The 12,366-nt window shown below is 36.4% G+C and overlaps 1 protein-coding gene across 1 annotated transcript in view; it reads right to left on the bottom strand.

The window, feature by feature from the left end:
* Window positions 1-12,366, bottom strand: part of sycp1 (synaptonemal complex protein 1) — a 223,131-nt gene that overhangs the window by 69,619 nt on the left and 141,146 nt on the right. The window contains exons 19-21 of the mRNA XM_059971481.1: window positions 11,919-12,036; window positions 10,272-10,342; window positions 8,590-8,671 (exon numbers count right to left, since the gene is read on the bottom strand). Coding sequence (XP_059827464.1) covers window positions 8,590-8,671; window positions 10,272-10,342; window positions 11,919-12,036 — 271 coding nt within the window. The remainder of the gene's footprint in view (window positions 1-8,589; window positions 8,672-10,271; window positions 10,343-11,918; window positions 12,037-12,366) is intronic.

Raw genomic sequence — 12,366 nt, 5'->3', positions numbered from 1 at the left:
ATAACTTCTCATTACGGGTAATACCAAAAATATTAGGAGATTCACGAATAGCAATAGCTAAAGGTTCTAATGCAATATTAAATAATAAAGGACTTAAGGGACAACCTTGTCTCGTACCACAAGATAATTGAAAAAAAGAGGATCTGTGGTTATTCGTAAAAACAGAAGCAACAGGTTTATGATATATTAATTTAATCCATGATATAAAATTAGAACTAAAATTAAAATTTCTCAATGTATTAAATAAATATATCCATTCAACTCTATCAAAAGCTTTTTCAGCATCTAATGAAATAACACATTCTGGGATTGTGGGTGGTGAAGTATGAATTATATTAATCAATTTTCTAACATTGAAAAAGGAATACCGATTCCTCATAAAACCAGTTTGATCTTCTGAAATAATCTGAGACAGTACTTTTTCTAATCTAATAGCTAAAATTTTTGTAAGAATCTTAGAATCTACATTTAATAATGATATAGGGCGATAAGATGTACATAAAGTAGGATCTTTATCTTTTTTAAGAATTAGAGAAATATTAGCTTCATAAAAAGATTGAGGTAATCTCTTCTTAGCAAACGCATCATTAAAAATTTCACATAACCAAGGAGAAAGCAAAGAAGAAAAAGTTTTAAAAAATTCTACTATATAACCATCAGGACCAGGAGCTTTCCCTGAGTTCATTGATGAAATAGCCTCTCCTATTTCCACTATAGAAATAGGAGCATCTAACAGACTATGATCTTCATCAGTCAGTTTAGGAATATTCAAATTGTTAAAAAAATTATCTATCATGGACTGGTCACCATCAAATTCTGAATGATATAAAGATTTATAAAAATCTTGAAAGGTATTATTAATTTCTTTATGATCAGTAGTTAAATTACCGTCTGATTTGCGAATTTTAATAATTTGTCGCTTAGTCGAGATAGCCTTTAATTGATTAGCTAACAGTTTACCAGTACGGTCACTATGAATATAAAATTGAGCCCTGGTCCTAATTAATTGATTTTCAATTGAAGAAGATAATAGTAAACTATGTTCCATTTGAAGCTCAACTCTCTTCTTATAAAGTTCTTTGGTAGGAGTCACGGAATAAATCTTATCAATTTCCTTAATTTTATCCACCAATAAAGCAATATCTAAATATCTTTGTTTTCTTTTACCAACAGAATATGAGATAATTTGACCACGAATAAAAGCCTTAAAAGAGTCCCAAAGTATTCCTCTGTCGATTTCTTCAGTACAGTTTGTAGAAAAGAACAAGTCAATTTGCTGTTTTATATAAGTAATAAATTCTGGGTCTTGAAGCAAAGTAGCGTTAAGTCTCCAAGATCTGGTATTATTGGAATAGTCCGAAATCTTAATAGATAACTTCAAAGGTGCATGATCCGAAATAGTAATAGAATCAATAACATCCGTTAATAACCGATGATCAATAAGAAAATAGTCAATTCTAGAGTAGCTATGATATACATGTGAAAAAAAAGAAAATTCTTTATCTTTAGGGTTCAAAAACCGCCATATTTCTGTAATTTCCGAGTCAACCAAAAATGAATTAATAAGTAGGGCTGATCTATTCGGAAGAGTGCGAATAGGTTTAGATCTATCCATCGAAGGATTCAAACAACAATTAAAATCTCCACCCATTATCAACATATATTCATTTAGATTAGGAAGAGAGGTAAATAAACATCTAAAAAATTCAGGGCAATCAAAGTTTGGAGCATAAATATTAACTAGAACAACTTTCCGATGGAAAAGTAAACCAGTTATCAACAAAAATCTACCCTGTGGGTCAGAGATAATTTCATGATGTGTAAACGATATTGAGGGATCTATAAAAATAGACACACCCCTAATTTTGGCGGTACAATTCGAATGAAATTGTTGACCCTTCCAGAACCTAAAAAAACGTTGATTATCCTCCCTCCTGATATGGGTCTCCTGTGCAAAGATAATATTAGCATTCAGTCTATGGAATACTTTAAATATTTTTTTGCGTTTAATCGGATGATTTAAACCATTAGTATTCCAGGAGATAAAGTTAACAGATCTATCCATCATACCAATATTAATTGTGTGTATCATAAAAGGTTAGAAAGACACATAACCCACAATTCAGGAAGGAGGAAAATTGATTCAGGAGCAGCCGGAGAACATGACACCTCAACAATATTAGTAATTTAAAGTCGGCCCATAAACTAAAAGCAAAAAAATAAAAAGCAAAAGCGTGAAAAAAGATCCCTACCCCCTCCCCCCACCCTTCGAAAAAAAGCCAAGCGGCAGGCGCATAATCTAATACTAATATTACCCCCATTTCAAGATGGCAGCTCTATAAAAAAAAAGATTAGAAGAAAACTATATATCACCCAAATTAAAATATAGAGTTGCAAAAAAAAAATATATATCAATCAGAATAATAAAAAAACTAATATAATACAACAATCATTAATAAAAAAAAGGTATAAACGTCAAAATTTAAAAGTGTAATATACCTTTAAAAAAAAAATCCCATATTCAAATACAAGATGACATTTCAAGAGCAAAGACTTATGGGAAGAAGAAACGCCATTTTGAAAAAGCCATATTACTAAATACAAAAGTGAGTTCAGCGATCTGTTAAAAGACAAAATAACATTTAAAAAAAAGGATATAATAAACAGTACAACATATATATATATAAAAAAACTAAAAATCCAAAACATTCGTCCCATATCTGAGTACAGGCAAACAGATAAATGCTTGTAAAAAACAGAATCTTACGGGAAAAATAAACATCTTAAAAAAAAAGATAAATCATTAATGCAAAATATAAACGTATATAACCAAAACAGAAAGAAAAAAAAGGAATATTATCAAAATTAAAAAAAAACCATCTATAAACAATGATGCTAGTAAAAAAAACCGGACCCATAGATCAAAAAAATAAAAAGTTATAACCCAACTTCATAGGTTAAAACTTAAAATAGAAAGATATCCTCTCTCCGAAAAATCTTCCACATAACACATAGTTCAAGTTGCAGTAGAAGATCGAAATTCTTCAACAAATTTCTTCGCTTCTTCCAGAGTGTTGAAAAATCGTTGACTGTTGTCGGGCAGCACAATTCTAAGCTTCGCTGGATACATTAAAGCTTGTCTAAGTCCGATCGAATGAATCTCTGCCATCACTGGTTTAAAAGCGATCCTGGCTTTCATTACTTCAAAAGAATAATCCTCAACAATTCGAAATTGAAAGTTTTGGTAGGAAATCATACCTTTTTTACGAGCTAATCGAATTAAAAGCTCTTTCTCACGAGGATAATGAAGGCGAACAATCACCGCTCGTGGTTTATCACGCACAGACGAAAACCTCGCAACTCTGTGAGCGCGGTCGATAACAGGTTTAGTTTGCAAACCTTCATCACCGAAAATTTCCCATAGTAAATTAGAGAAAAATTCAGTTAAATCACCGGACTCAACTTTTTCGGAAAACCCGATAATACGCAAATTCTGTCTGCGAGATCGATTTTCGAGATCAGAAATTTTAAACTTATACTGATCTACAGTCTTAAGAGTCGATTGTACCTTCTTATCCAACACTTCAATTGTACGTACTTTTTCAACAATTAATTTTTCAAGAGTCGCCAACTTATCTTCATGCCGCTGAATAACCGATGCCTGCGACTGAAACTTAGTATCAAGCGATTTAACAGCTCCTTCAAGTTCAGACATTTTCGTGGTAAACGTGTTTTCCAAACTTGCCATTTTACTTTCCAAACTTGCCATTTTACTTTGCAGCTTGTTATCCAAACCTGCAAGTTTAGTGTCCAGAAGATTCGAAATTGTTTCAACAGATAAAGGCTCCTTAGACGATTTCTTACTTGTAGCCATTTTAAGTTCGGCAAAGTTAGATCAAATATAGTTTTAAAAGAAAAAAAAGTCAATCGAAAATATCAACTCATTTGATTAAATTCGAAAAGATTAGATTAAAGGGTGATTATAGTTAGAAAAGTGAAGAGCGCCTAAAAGGCAGATGTTTACGTCGCCATCTTGAAACTCCACCCCTGTTTATGTTTCACTGAACCTCAACCCACATTTCTTCATACTAACCAACCTCTGAAAGTCCTAAAAATCTGTTTATACACTCAGTGGTAACTTTATTAGGTACCTCCTGTGTCTAATAAAGTGGCGACTGAATGTATGTTCATCATTTTCTGCTGCTGTAGCCCATCCAATTCAAGGTCTGACATGGTGTGTGATCAGAGATGCTCTTCTGCACATCACTTTTGTTATGCATGGTTATTTGAGTTACTGTTGCCTTCCTGTCAGCTTGAACCAGTCTAGTCATTCTCCTCTGAACTCTCTCATTAACAAGGCAACACGCACAAAATGGTGGAGGAACTCAATAGGCCAGGCAGCATCTATGAAACAGAGAAAGCAATCGACACTTCCGGCTGAGATCCTTCTTCACTCACGAAAGCTCACTGGATTTTTTTTTGTTTTTCACACCATTCTCTGTAAACTTTAGAGACTGTTATGTGTAAAATCCCAGGAGATCAGCAGTTTCTGAGATACTCAAACCACCCCATCTGGCACCAACAATCATTTCACAGGCAAAATCACTTAGATCTCATTCCTTCCTCATTATGATGCTTGTCAGAACAACAAGTAAACCTCTTGACCATGTCTGTATGCTTTTATGCATTAAGTTGTTGCCATATCATTGGCTGATTAAATATTTGCATGAACGAGCAGGTGTACCAGTGTACTTAATGAACTGCGCTTAATGTAAATTGCATGTTTAAAATTTTTAGTCCAAATAATAGAAAAATAGAACATTCCTCTCTATATGTATACAATGAAGAAGATTTAGACATAAAAATTAAGAATAATAGTGTCTTCAGGAATTAAAAATCTGAAAGAGATGACCATTTAGAAATGCATGTTGTAGGAAATGGTTATCACAGGAGAGCCCAACTTTAAATACATGGATGGAAATTACAATGGACATTTACAAAATTACAGCATCTGTTAATCGTAAGCTGGAACAATTTGATTTATACTGGGAAAAATGGTTTAACTAAATAATGCTTCATAGGCCTGATTTTATTCTCACAAATCAATGAATCTGTTGTAAAAAAAAAGATCACTCCCTACTTGTACATAGTTCTTTCCTCTTGCTTGTTTTTTCTTTCTATTCTTTTCTATAAGTGTATACCTCAGATAAATACTTTGTGGAGATTTGTGATATATATGATTATATGATATATATGTACAATGTCTGAAATACATCTTATGGAAATGTTTCTTTGATGATGAACTTCAATAAAAAAATAAATTACAAAGAAAGAAATGCATGTTGTGTGCATTTTTTTGACCAGTGTCAATGTAAATACAAAGTACATCAATTCTGAAGAAGCCTGCAATTACAACTATTTCCGTTGAAATCACATCACTTAGAAATTTGTCTGCGAACTTCCATTTGTGCTGATGATATGATTTTATCAGAGAGGCACGTTTGGGAAAATAGACCATGTTGCACTTCTAAAATGACCAGACTCAGGTAATTATCTCTCCTTGGGTCCCCACTACCATCCTCACTGCAACGAAGGACCATTATTAGACACCCAGAAACACTTACCCTCCAAGGATTTCACCAATTAGCCTTCCTTCTTGACAAACAGGTCTCATCAAATTCTTGACATTTACAGACTTTGAACATCCATTTCTTACATACAGACTTCTAATATCTACAGCACTGAGTCTGGCCCCATAGATCAGAAGGGTAGGGAACTGAAGAGGATAGGGGACTTTATAGTCAGGGGGACAGATAGGCAAATCTCTGAAAACAAAAAGGAAACACAGATGCACAGGTGCCAGGGTCCGTGATGTTTCTGAACGCATCCACGGTATCCTGAAAAGGGAGGCTGAGCAGCCAGAAGTCATGGTACACATTGGTACCAATGATATAGGTAGAAAAAGGGAGGAGGTCCGAAGAAAAGAATACAGGGAGTTAGGAAGGAAGCTGAGAAGCAGGACCTCAAGGATAGTAATCTCAGATTGCTCCCTGTGCCACGTGACAATGAGGATAGGAATAGAATGAGATGACAGATAAATGTGTGGCTGAAGCATCAAAACAAGGGGCAGTGATTCAAATTTCTGGATCATTGGGACCTCTTCTGGGGCAGATGGGACCTGTACAAAAGGGTTGGGTTGCACTTGAATTAGAGGACAACCGATATTCTTGCAGGCAGGTTTACTAGAGCAGTTGGGAATGGTTTAAACAAATATGTCAGGGGAATGGGAGCCAGTATGATAGAACTGAGGATAAGCCAGCAGGCTTACAAACAGATGATGGATGTAACATGAATGTAAGGAAGGACAAGCCAATGATTGGGTACAAATGCAGACAGAGCAAATAGTTAGATGTACCACAGAAGCAAAATTCAAAAGGGCAAAAAGTGGAAGACTGAAGGTGCTGTATCTAAATGCATGCAGCATTCGGAATAAGGTGCATGAATTGTGGCGTAATTAAAGATTGGTTGGTATAATGTTGTGGGATCAGAGTCATGGCTGAAAGAACACCATAGTTGGGAGCTTAACGTCAAAGAATATAATTCTGTATCTAAAGATTTAGACCAGATGGGCTACATCCCAGAGTCCTGAGGGAAGTTGCTGAAGAGATAAGAGAATCACTGGTCATGATCTTTTAAGAATCACTTGATTCTGGCATGGTCCCGGAAGATTGTCAGATTGCAAAAGTCACTCCACTCTTTAAGAAGGGAGGAAAGTAAAAGAAAGAAAATTATAGGCCAGTTAGACTACTTGGAGACCAATGATAAAATAAGTCAAAGTCAGCATGGTTTCTGTGAAAGGAAATCTTGCCTGACAAATCTGTTAGAGTTCTTCAAGGAAGTAACAAGTAGGGTGGACAAAAGAGAATTCATTTACTTGGATTTTGAAAAGGCATTTGATAAAGTGCCACACATGAGGGTGCTTAACAAGATCAAATCCCTATGGTGTTACAGGAAAGATACTCGCATGGATAGAGGAATGGCTGACAGGCAGCAGGTAGTGAGTGGGAATAAAAGGGGCCTTTTCTGGTTGGCTGCCAGTGACTAGTGGTGTTCTTCAGGGGTCAATATTGGGACCGCTACTTTTCACATTGCTTGTCAATGATTTGGATAATGGAATTGATGACTTTGTGGCAAAGTTAGCAGATGATACAAAGATAGGTGAAAGAGTAGGTAGTGCTGAGGAAGCAACACGACTGCAGGAGGACTTAGACAAATTGAAAGAATTGGCAAAAAGTGGCAGATGGAATACAGTGTTGGAAAATGTATGATAATGCATTTTGGTAAAAGGAACAAAGGTGCAGACTATTATCTAAATAGGGAGGTTCAAACATCAGAGTTGTAGAGGGACTTAGACTCATGCAAGACTCCCAGAAGGTTAATTTAGAGTCTGTGGTAAAGAAGGCAAAAGCAATGTTGGCATTTATTTCAAGGGGAATAGAATATAAAAGCAAGGAGTTAATGCTGAGCCGCTGTAAGGCACTAGTCAGACTGCACTTAGGAGTACAGTCAACAGTTTTTAGCGCCATATCTCAGAAAGGATGTGTTGTCATTGGAGAAAGTACAGAGGAGGTTCATGAGGGTGATTCTGGGTATGAAAGCGTTAATGTATGAGGAACATTTGGCAGCAGTGGGCCTTTACTCACTGGAACTTAGAAGAATGCATGTGGATCTCACTGAAACCTATCAAATGTTGAAAGACTAGAAAGGGTGGATGTGGAGAGCATGATTAGGGTATCCAGAATTAGAGGGCACAGCCTCAAACTTGAGGGTCGACCTTTTAGAACAGAGGTAAGGAGGAGTTCTTTTAGCCAGAGAGCAGGGAATCTGCGGAATGTTCTGCCACAGACTGCGGTGGAGGGCAAGTCCTTGCATATATTTAAGGTAGAAGTTGATCATTTCCTGACCGGTCAGGGTATCAAAGGATATGTCGAAAAGGCAGGAGTACGGGGTTGAATGGGACCTGGGATTAGACATGATGGAATAGTAGAACAGACTCAATGGGCAGAATGGCCTAATTCTGCTCCTTGTCTTACAGTCTTATGATCCATCAGAATGGATGCTGCATTCTCGATCTTAGGGTGCTCCAGTAAAAAGTGATGAATCTTCAAATGGCTGATGGCCTTTTCACTCTCACACCACATTGGCCTCCCTCCAGACCAGTGCCTTGTCTTTACTTGCTACTTTGTAATGACAAAGCTGGGAACGAAAGAATGTAAAAAACTTTCAAAAGTACCATCAGGTTCCCAGGTGATAAAAAAATTTTTGCAGCAACTTGCCTATAATTAAAATGGTTAGTGGGGTGACATGCAATAATCATTTAACAAAGCTGTGCATGAATCTCAACATCAATACCCCAATTATTTTCTGCTTTCTTTTTGAACTATAAATTCCACAAATATTAGTCCTTACTTTGACCTCACCTAATGTTCATATATTCAAAAGGAATAGATGTTCCTTCAAAATATTAAATACTAAAGTTAATAATAGCTATAACTACATAGTAAGGGGGAAAAAACAACAGAAACTTACACTTTCTTCTTTTTCTCCAAGCTTTCTAACAGTTGATTGATCTTGTTGTTTTAATGTGTTCTCTAATGCCTTTAGTTCTTCTCTAAGTATATAAATGTTTGCAAATGTAAGTTTTCTGGTTCAGAATCTGTTGTAAGAAAAATCTTACCAGTGCTTTATTTAGAATATTCAGAGAAACTTTTCACCCAGGAAAGCAGTTTTAAAGCTTTTTAAATGTCAAGTATATGATATAAGCCAATTGAGCACAAAACAATATTTAACTACTGTACATTTAATTTTTAAAACATTTAAGATTGGCTTGTAGTTTGTGAGCATGAGTTTTAAAAAGTCAGTGGGGCTAGTTGGAATATTCAGCAGGCTTGAAATTGTTGGGTAATTAGGCACTTGGCAACAACCAATAAAAAGAAGTTAAGATTAAGCCAAACAACCATTGTGCAAGCTACCATAGTCTTAAATAGGCAGACTGAGGCTTTGGCTCAAGGTACAGAGGGTAAGGTGAGATTCTGGTAAGTTTCTTTCTTATTGTGCAATTAGAGCAGTGGGAATGCCAGGCAGGACAGTGGAATAATCCTATTGTGGGAAAACAGGGTGACCTCTGGTGTCCCTGATGACTACATCTGTAAGAAGTGCATCCAGCTGCAGCTTCTTACAGATTGTTTTAGGGAAGTGGAACTGGATGAACTCTGGATCATTTGGGAGGGTGACAGGATGATTGACAAAAGATACAGGGAAGTAGTTACACCTAAGGTGCAGGACACAGGTAACAGGATGACCATCAGCAGAGGAGAAAGGGATAGGCAGCCACTACAGGGTACCTTGTGGTTGTTCCCCTCAATAAAAAGTATACTGTTTTGGATACTGTTGGGGGAAGGGGAGAGGGAAGTCCTAGAAAAGGGAAACTCCAACAGCCAGGCTAGCTTTGTGATTCAGAAAGGAAGGGGAGAGAAGTGGTAAGCAGTAGCAATAGGGGATTCATTGGTTAGGGGAATAAATATAAAGTTCTGTGGATGAAAATGAGCTTTCCTGGATAGTATGTTGCCTCCATGGTCCCAGGGTCATGGACATTTTGGATTGAGTCCATTACACTCTTAAAGCGAAGTGTGAACTGCCAAAAGTCATTCTCCAAATCAGTACCAATGACATTGATAGGAAGGGTGATGAGGTTCTGCAAAGTGAGTTCAGGAAGTTAGGTACTAAATTAAATGACAGGATTGCTACCCATGCCACATGCTAGTGAGGACAGATAAAGATAACATGACTAAGGAGATGGTGCAGGAGAGATGGCTTAAGATCTTTGGATCATTTGGCTCTCTCCCAGGGAAAATGGAGCCTGTACAGTGAGGACTATTTGCACCTGAACTGCAAATATCCAAACTTCTCTTGAATGTTGAAATTGAATCTGCATCCACTACTTCCACCTGCAGCTCATTCCACATTCTCATGACCTACTGATTGAAGTTCCCTTTAAACATTTCAGCTTTTACCCTTAACCTGTGACACATTTAAAGGAAATTTAGATAAGTGCATGGATGGGAGGGGCATGAAGGGCTGTGGTCCAGGTGCAGGTCAATGGGACTAGGCAGAACAGTTCACCTCGGAAAAGGTGGATAAAGAGGCCTGTTTCTGTCCTATAGTGCTCTGTGACTCTATTAAACCACTTAGTCATTCCAACCAGATCTCACCTTTGTTGATGATTTTGTTCCTTCAGTGCTTCTATCTCTTTCTTTGCCAATTCTTCTTTATATTCAAATTTCTAATGCCAAAAGAAGCAAAATATGTTCAATATGTGCAAAATACAAAGTGACAGATGATGGGAAAAGGACAGAAAAGCATCAGAGTCTGAGTGGAAAAAGACAAAATGATAGGTTAAGTGAATGTAGCTTCTAACAGTTTTAACTGGAAGTACAAATGAAAATAATATAGCACCTCATATGATTTTACATATTGTAAGTAAACTCAGGAAATGTTAGACATCCTGGAAAGGCATATGCAGGACCTAACCTGCTGAGCATTTTCTATTTTTATTTTAAGTAACATCATTGATCTGCATCAATATTTTAAAAGAAGGTAATGGATAGTTAGCAGAACTACCATTATGCATATTGTATAATTCATTAGGAAAACTTGCATTGTGAAAATGTGAAAATGATCTAAAATAAACCTACCAGAAATAAAGCTTTTTAAGCTTTGATTATATCGATACCTTTTTAAATATTTGGTGGATCAATGAGATCCTTTTGAGGATGAGGTTGTCAGGATAGGGCATAATAAAGGTGCTCCTATGGCAGATATACTGGCATGTGACATTGGCCCCCTTACACAGGAATTAGTGATTTTCTACATGGATTTGAATTTCCATGTATCAGTATCCCATCAGGAGAGATTATGGTCAGTCTATATTCAAAATGTATTAGATGGATAAGAGGTGATCTTATTCAATTATTTGTCTTGTATTTTTACATACACTAAGCTAAGCCAATGCATACTTGGCAATTGTTACAGCAAATTGACTCTGCTGGTTAATTTGCTTAGAAGGCAGAACTTTCTATTTTTTAATTAGTTTTGGATAGTTCCTTCAGGCAACCAACAGGCAATGAAGGGATCTCTAAAATAGCACAACTTGCCCTGTGATGGACAATGAATCATGGCAGTACATAGTTTAAGTTCTTTTTGATCCAAGTACAAAACAGGCTCCTTTGTGCTACACCCAGTCGCCAAGACCACTATTGTTTAGCCAAGATTACATGCAAACAATAAATTATTAAGTGAGATCTCTCATTCCTATAAACTGTATTAATTTCTCCCCATTGGATAACTACCTCATCTCAGGACACTAGCCAGTTAATTGACATTACTACTTTGGAAATGGTGCATATTCTTTCTCATGTATTTTCAAAAAAACAAATCTGACAAAATCTGAACAACAAAAAATTTCTCTCCATCTTAAATTGATCTTGAAAAGGTGGTGGTGAGCTGCTGCTTGAATCACCAGCATTTTTCTGGTGAAGGTAACCCTACAGTGCAGTAGACGGAATGGCCTATGACTTAGGCCATTCAATATATTTTCAAGTTATTAACTTACAGGTGCTGTTGAGAATTCCAAGTCACCACGGCATTCACATGTACCTGCTGATTTTGTCCTCCTTGATGATAAGTCACAGGTTTGTGAGATGGTGCTGGATTTTGTGGATGGTTCAGAGCACACATTTAAATGGTCCTGTATTTCAATTTCTCTTTCAAATCTGCTTATCTCCTCCCCCTCCCCCTGTCTCCCTCATGAGGATTGTTTTTTTATGCATTATCTCAGGAACATTAATAATATCACCTACTTCATGTATCTTTTGGAGATCTTTAATTTTTGCACTTTCATTGCTTAGGTCTTGCAAAAGAGCTGCCTTCTCTTCTAACAGAATGTTGTAATCTGAATAGAGCTTATCATATCTTTTTCTGCAAAAAGAAACACATGTTCAAAAGTTTTGCACTGCAAATCAGGCATCTGCTATAATGCCTGCACTTATCATGAACAAATAGAATACAAACAATGACAGTGATGGTAAAAGCTACAGCCACAATCCTATTTCCATTTCCAAATTACAAATTTATCAAGATGGTGACTTGTTCTCAACAGCATTCAATTGTCTCGCCAAGCTTAAAATGAACAAATAACAAAATTCAGGCAATAGATAGGACTGAGGTAATGCATGTGTCACTAAAGTGCTAGGAGATACAAGAGCACAGAAATACATTTAACATTTTGGGAAGTTTCATCCCCTCCAG

This window comes from Hypanus sabinus, chromosome 6 (genome assembly GCF_030144855.1).
Source record: "Hypanus sabinus isolate sHypSab1 chromosome 6, sHypSab1.hap1, whole genome shotgun sequence".
Classification (NCBI taxonomy): Eukaryota; Metazoa; Chordata; class Chondrichthyes; order Myliobatiformes; family Dasyatidae; genus Hypanus; species Hypanus sabinus.
This window is presented reverse-complemented; position numbering and strand designations above follow the sequence as displayed.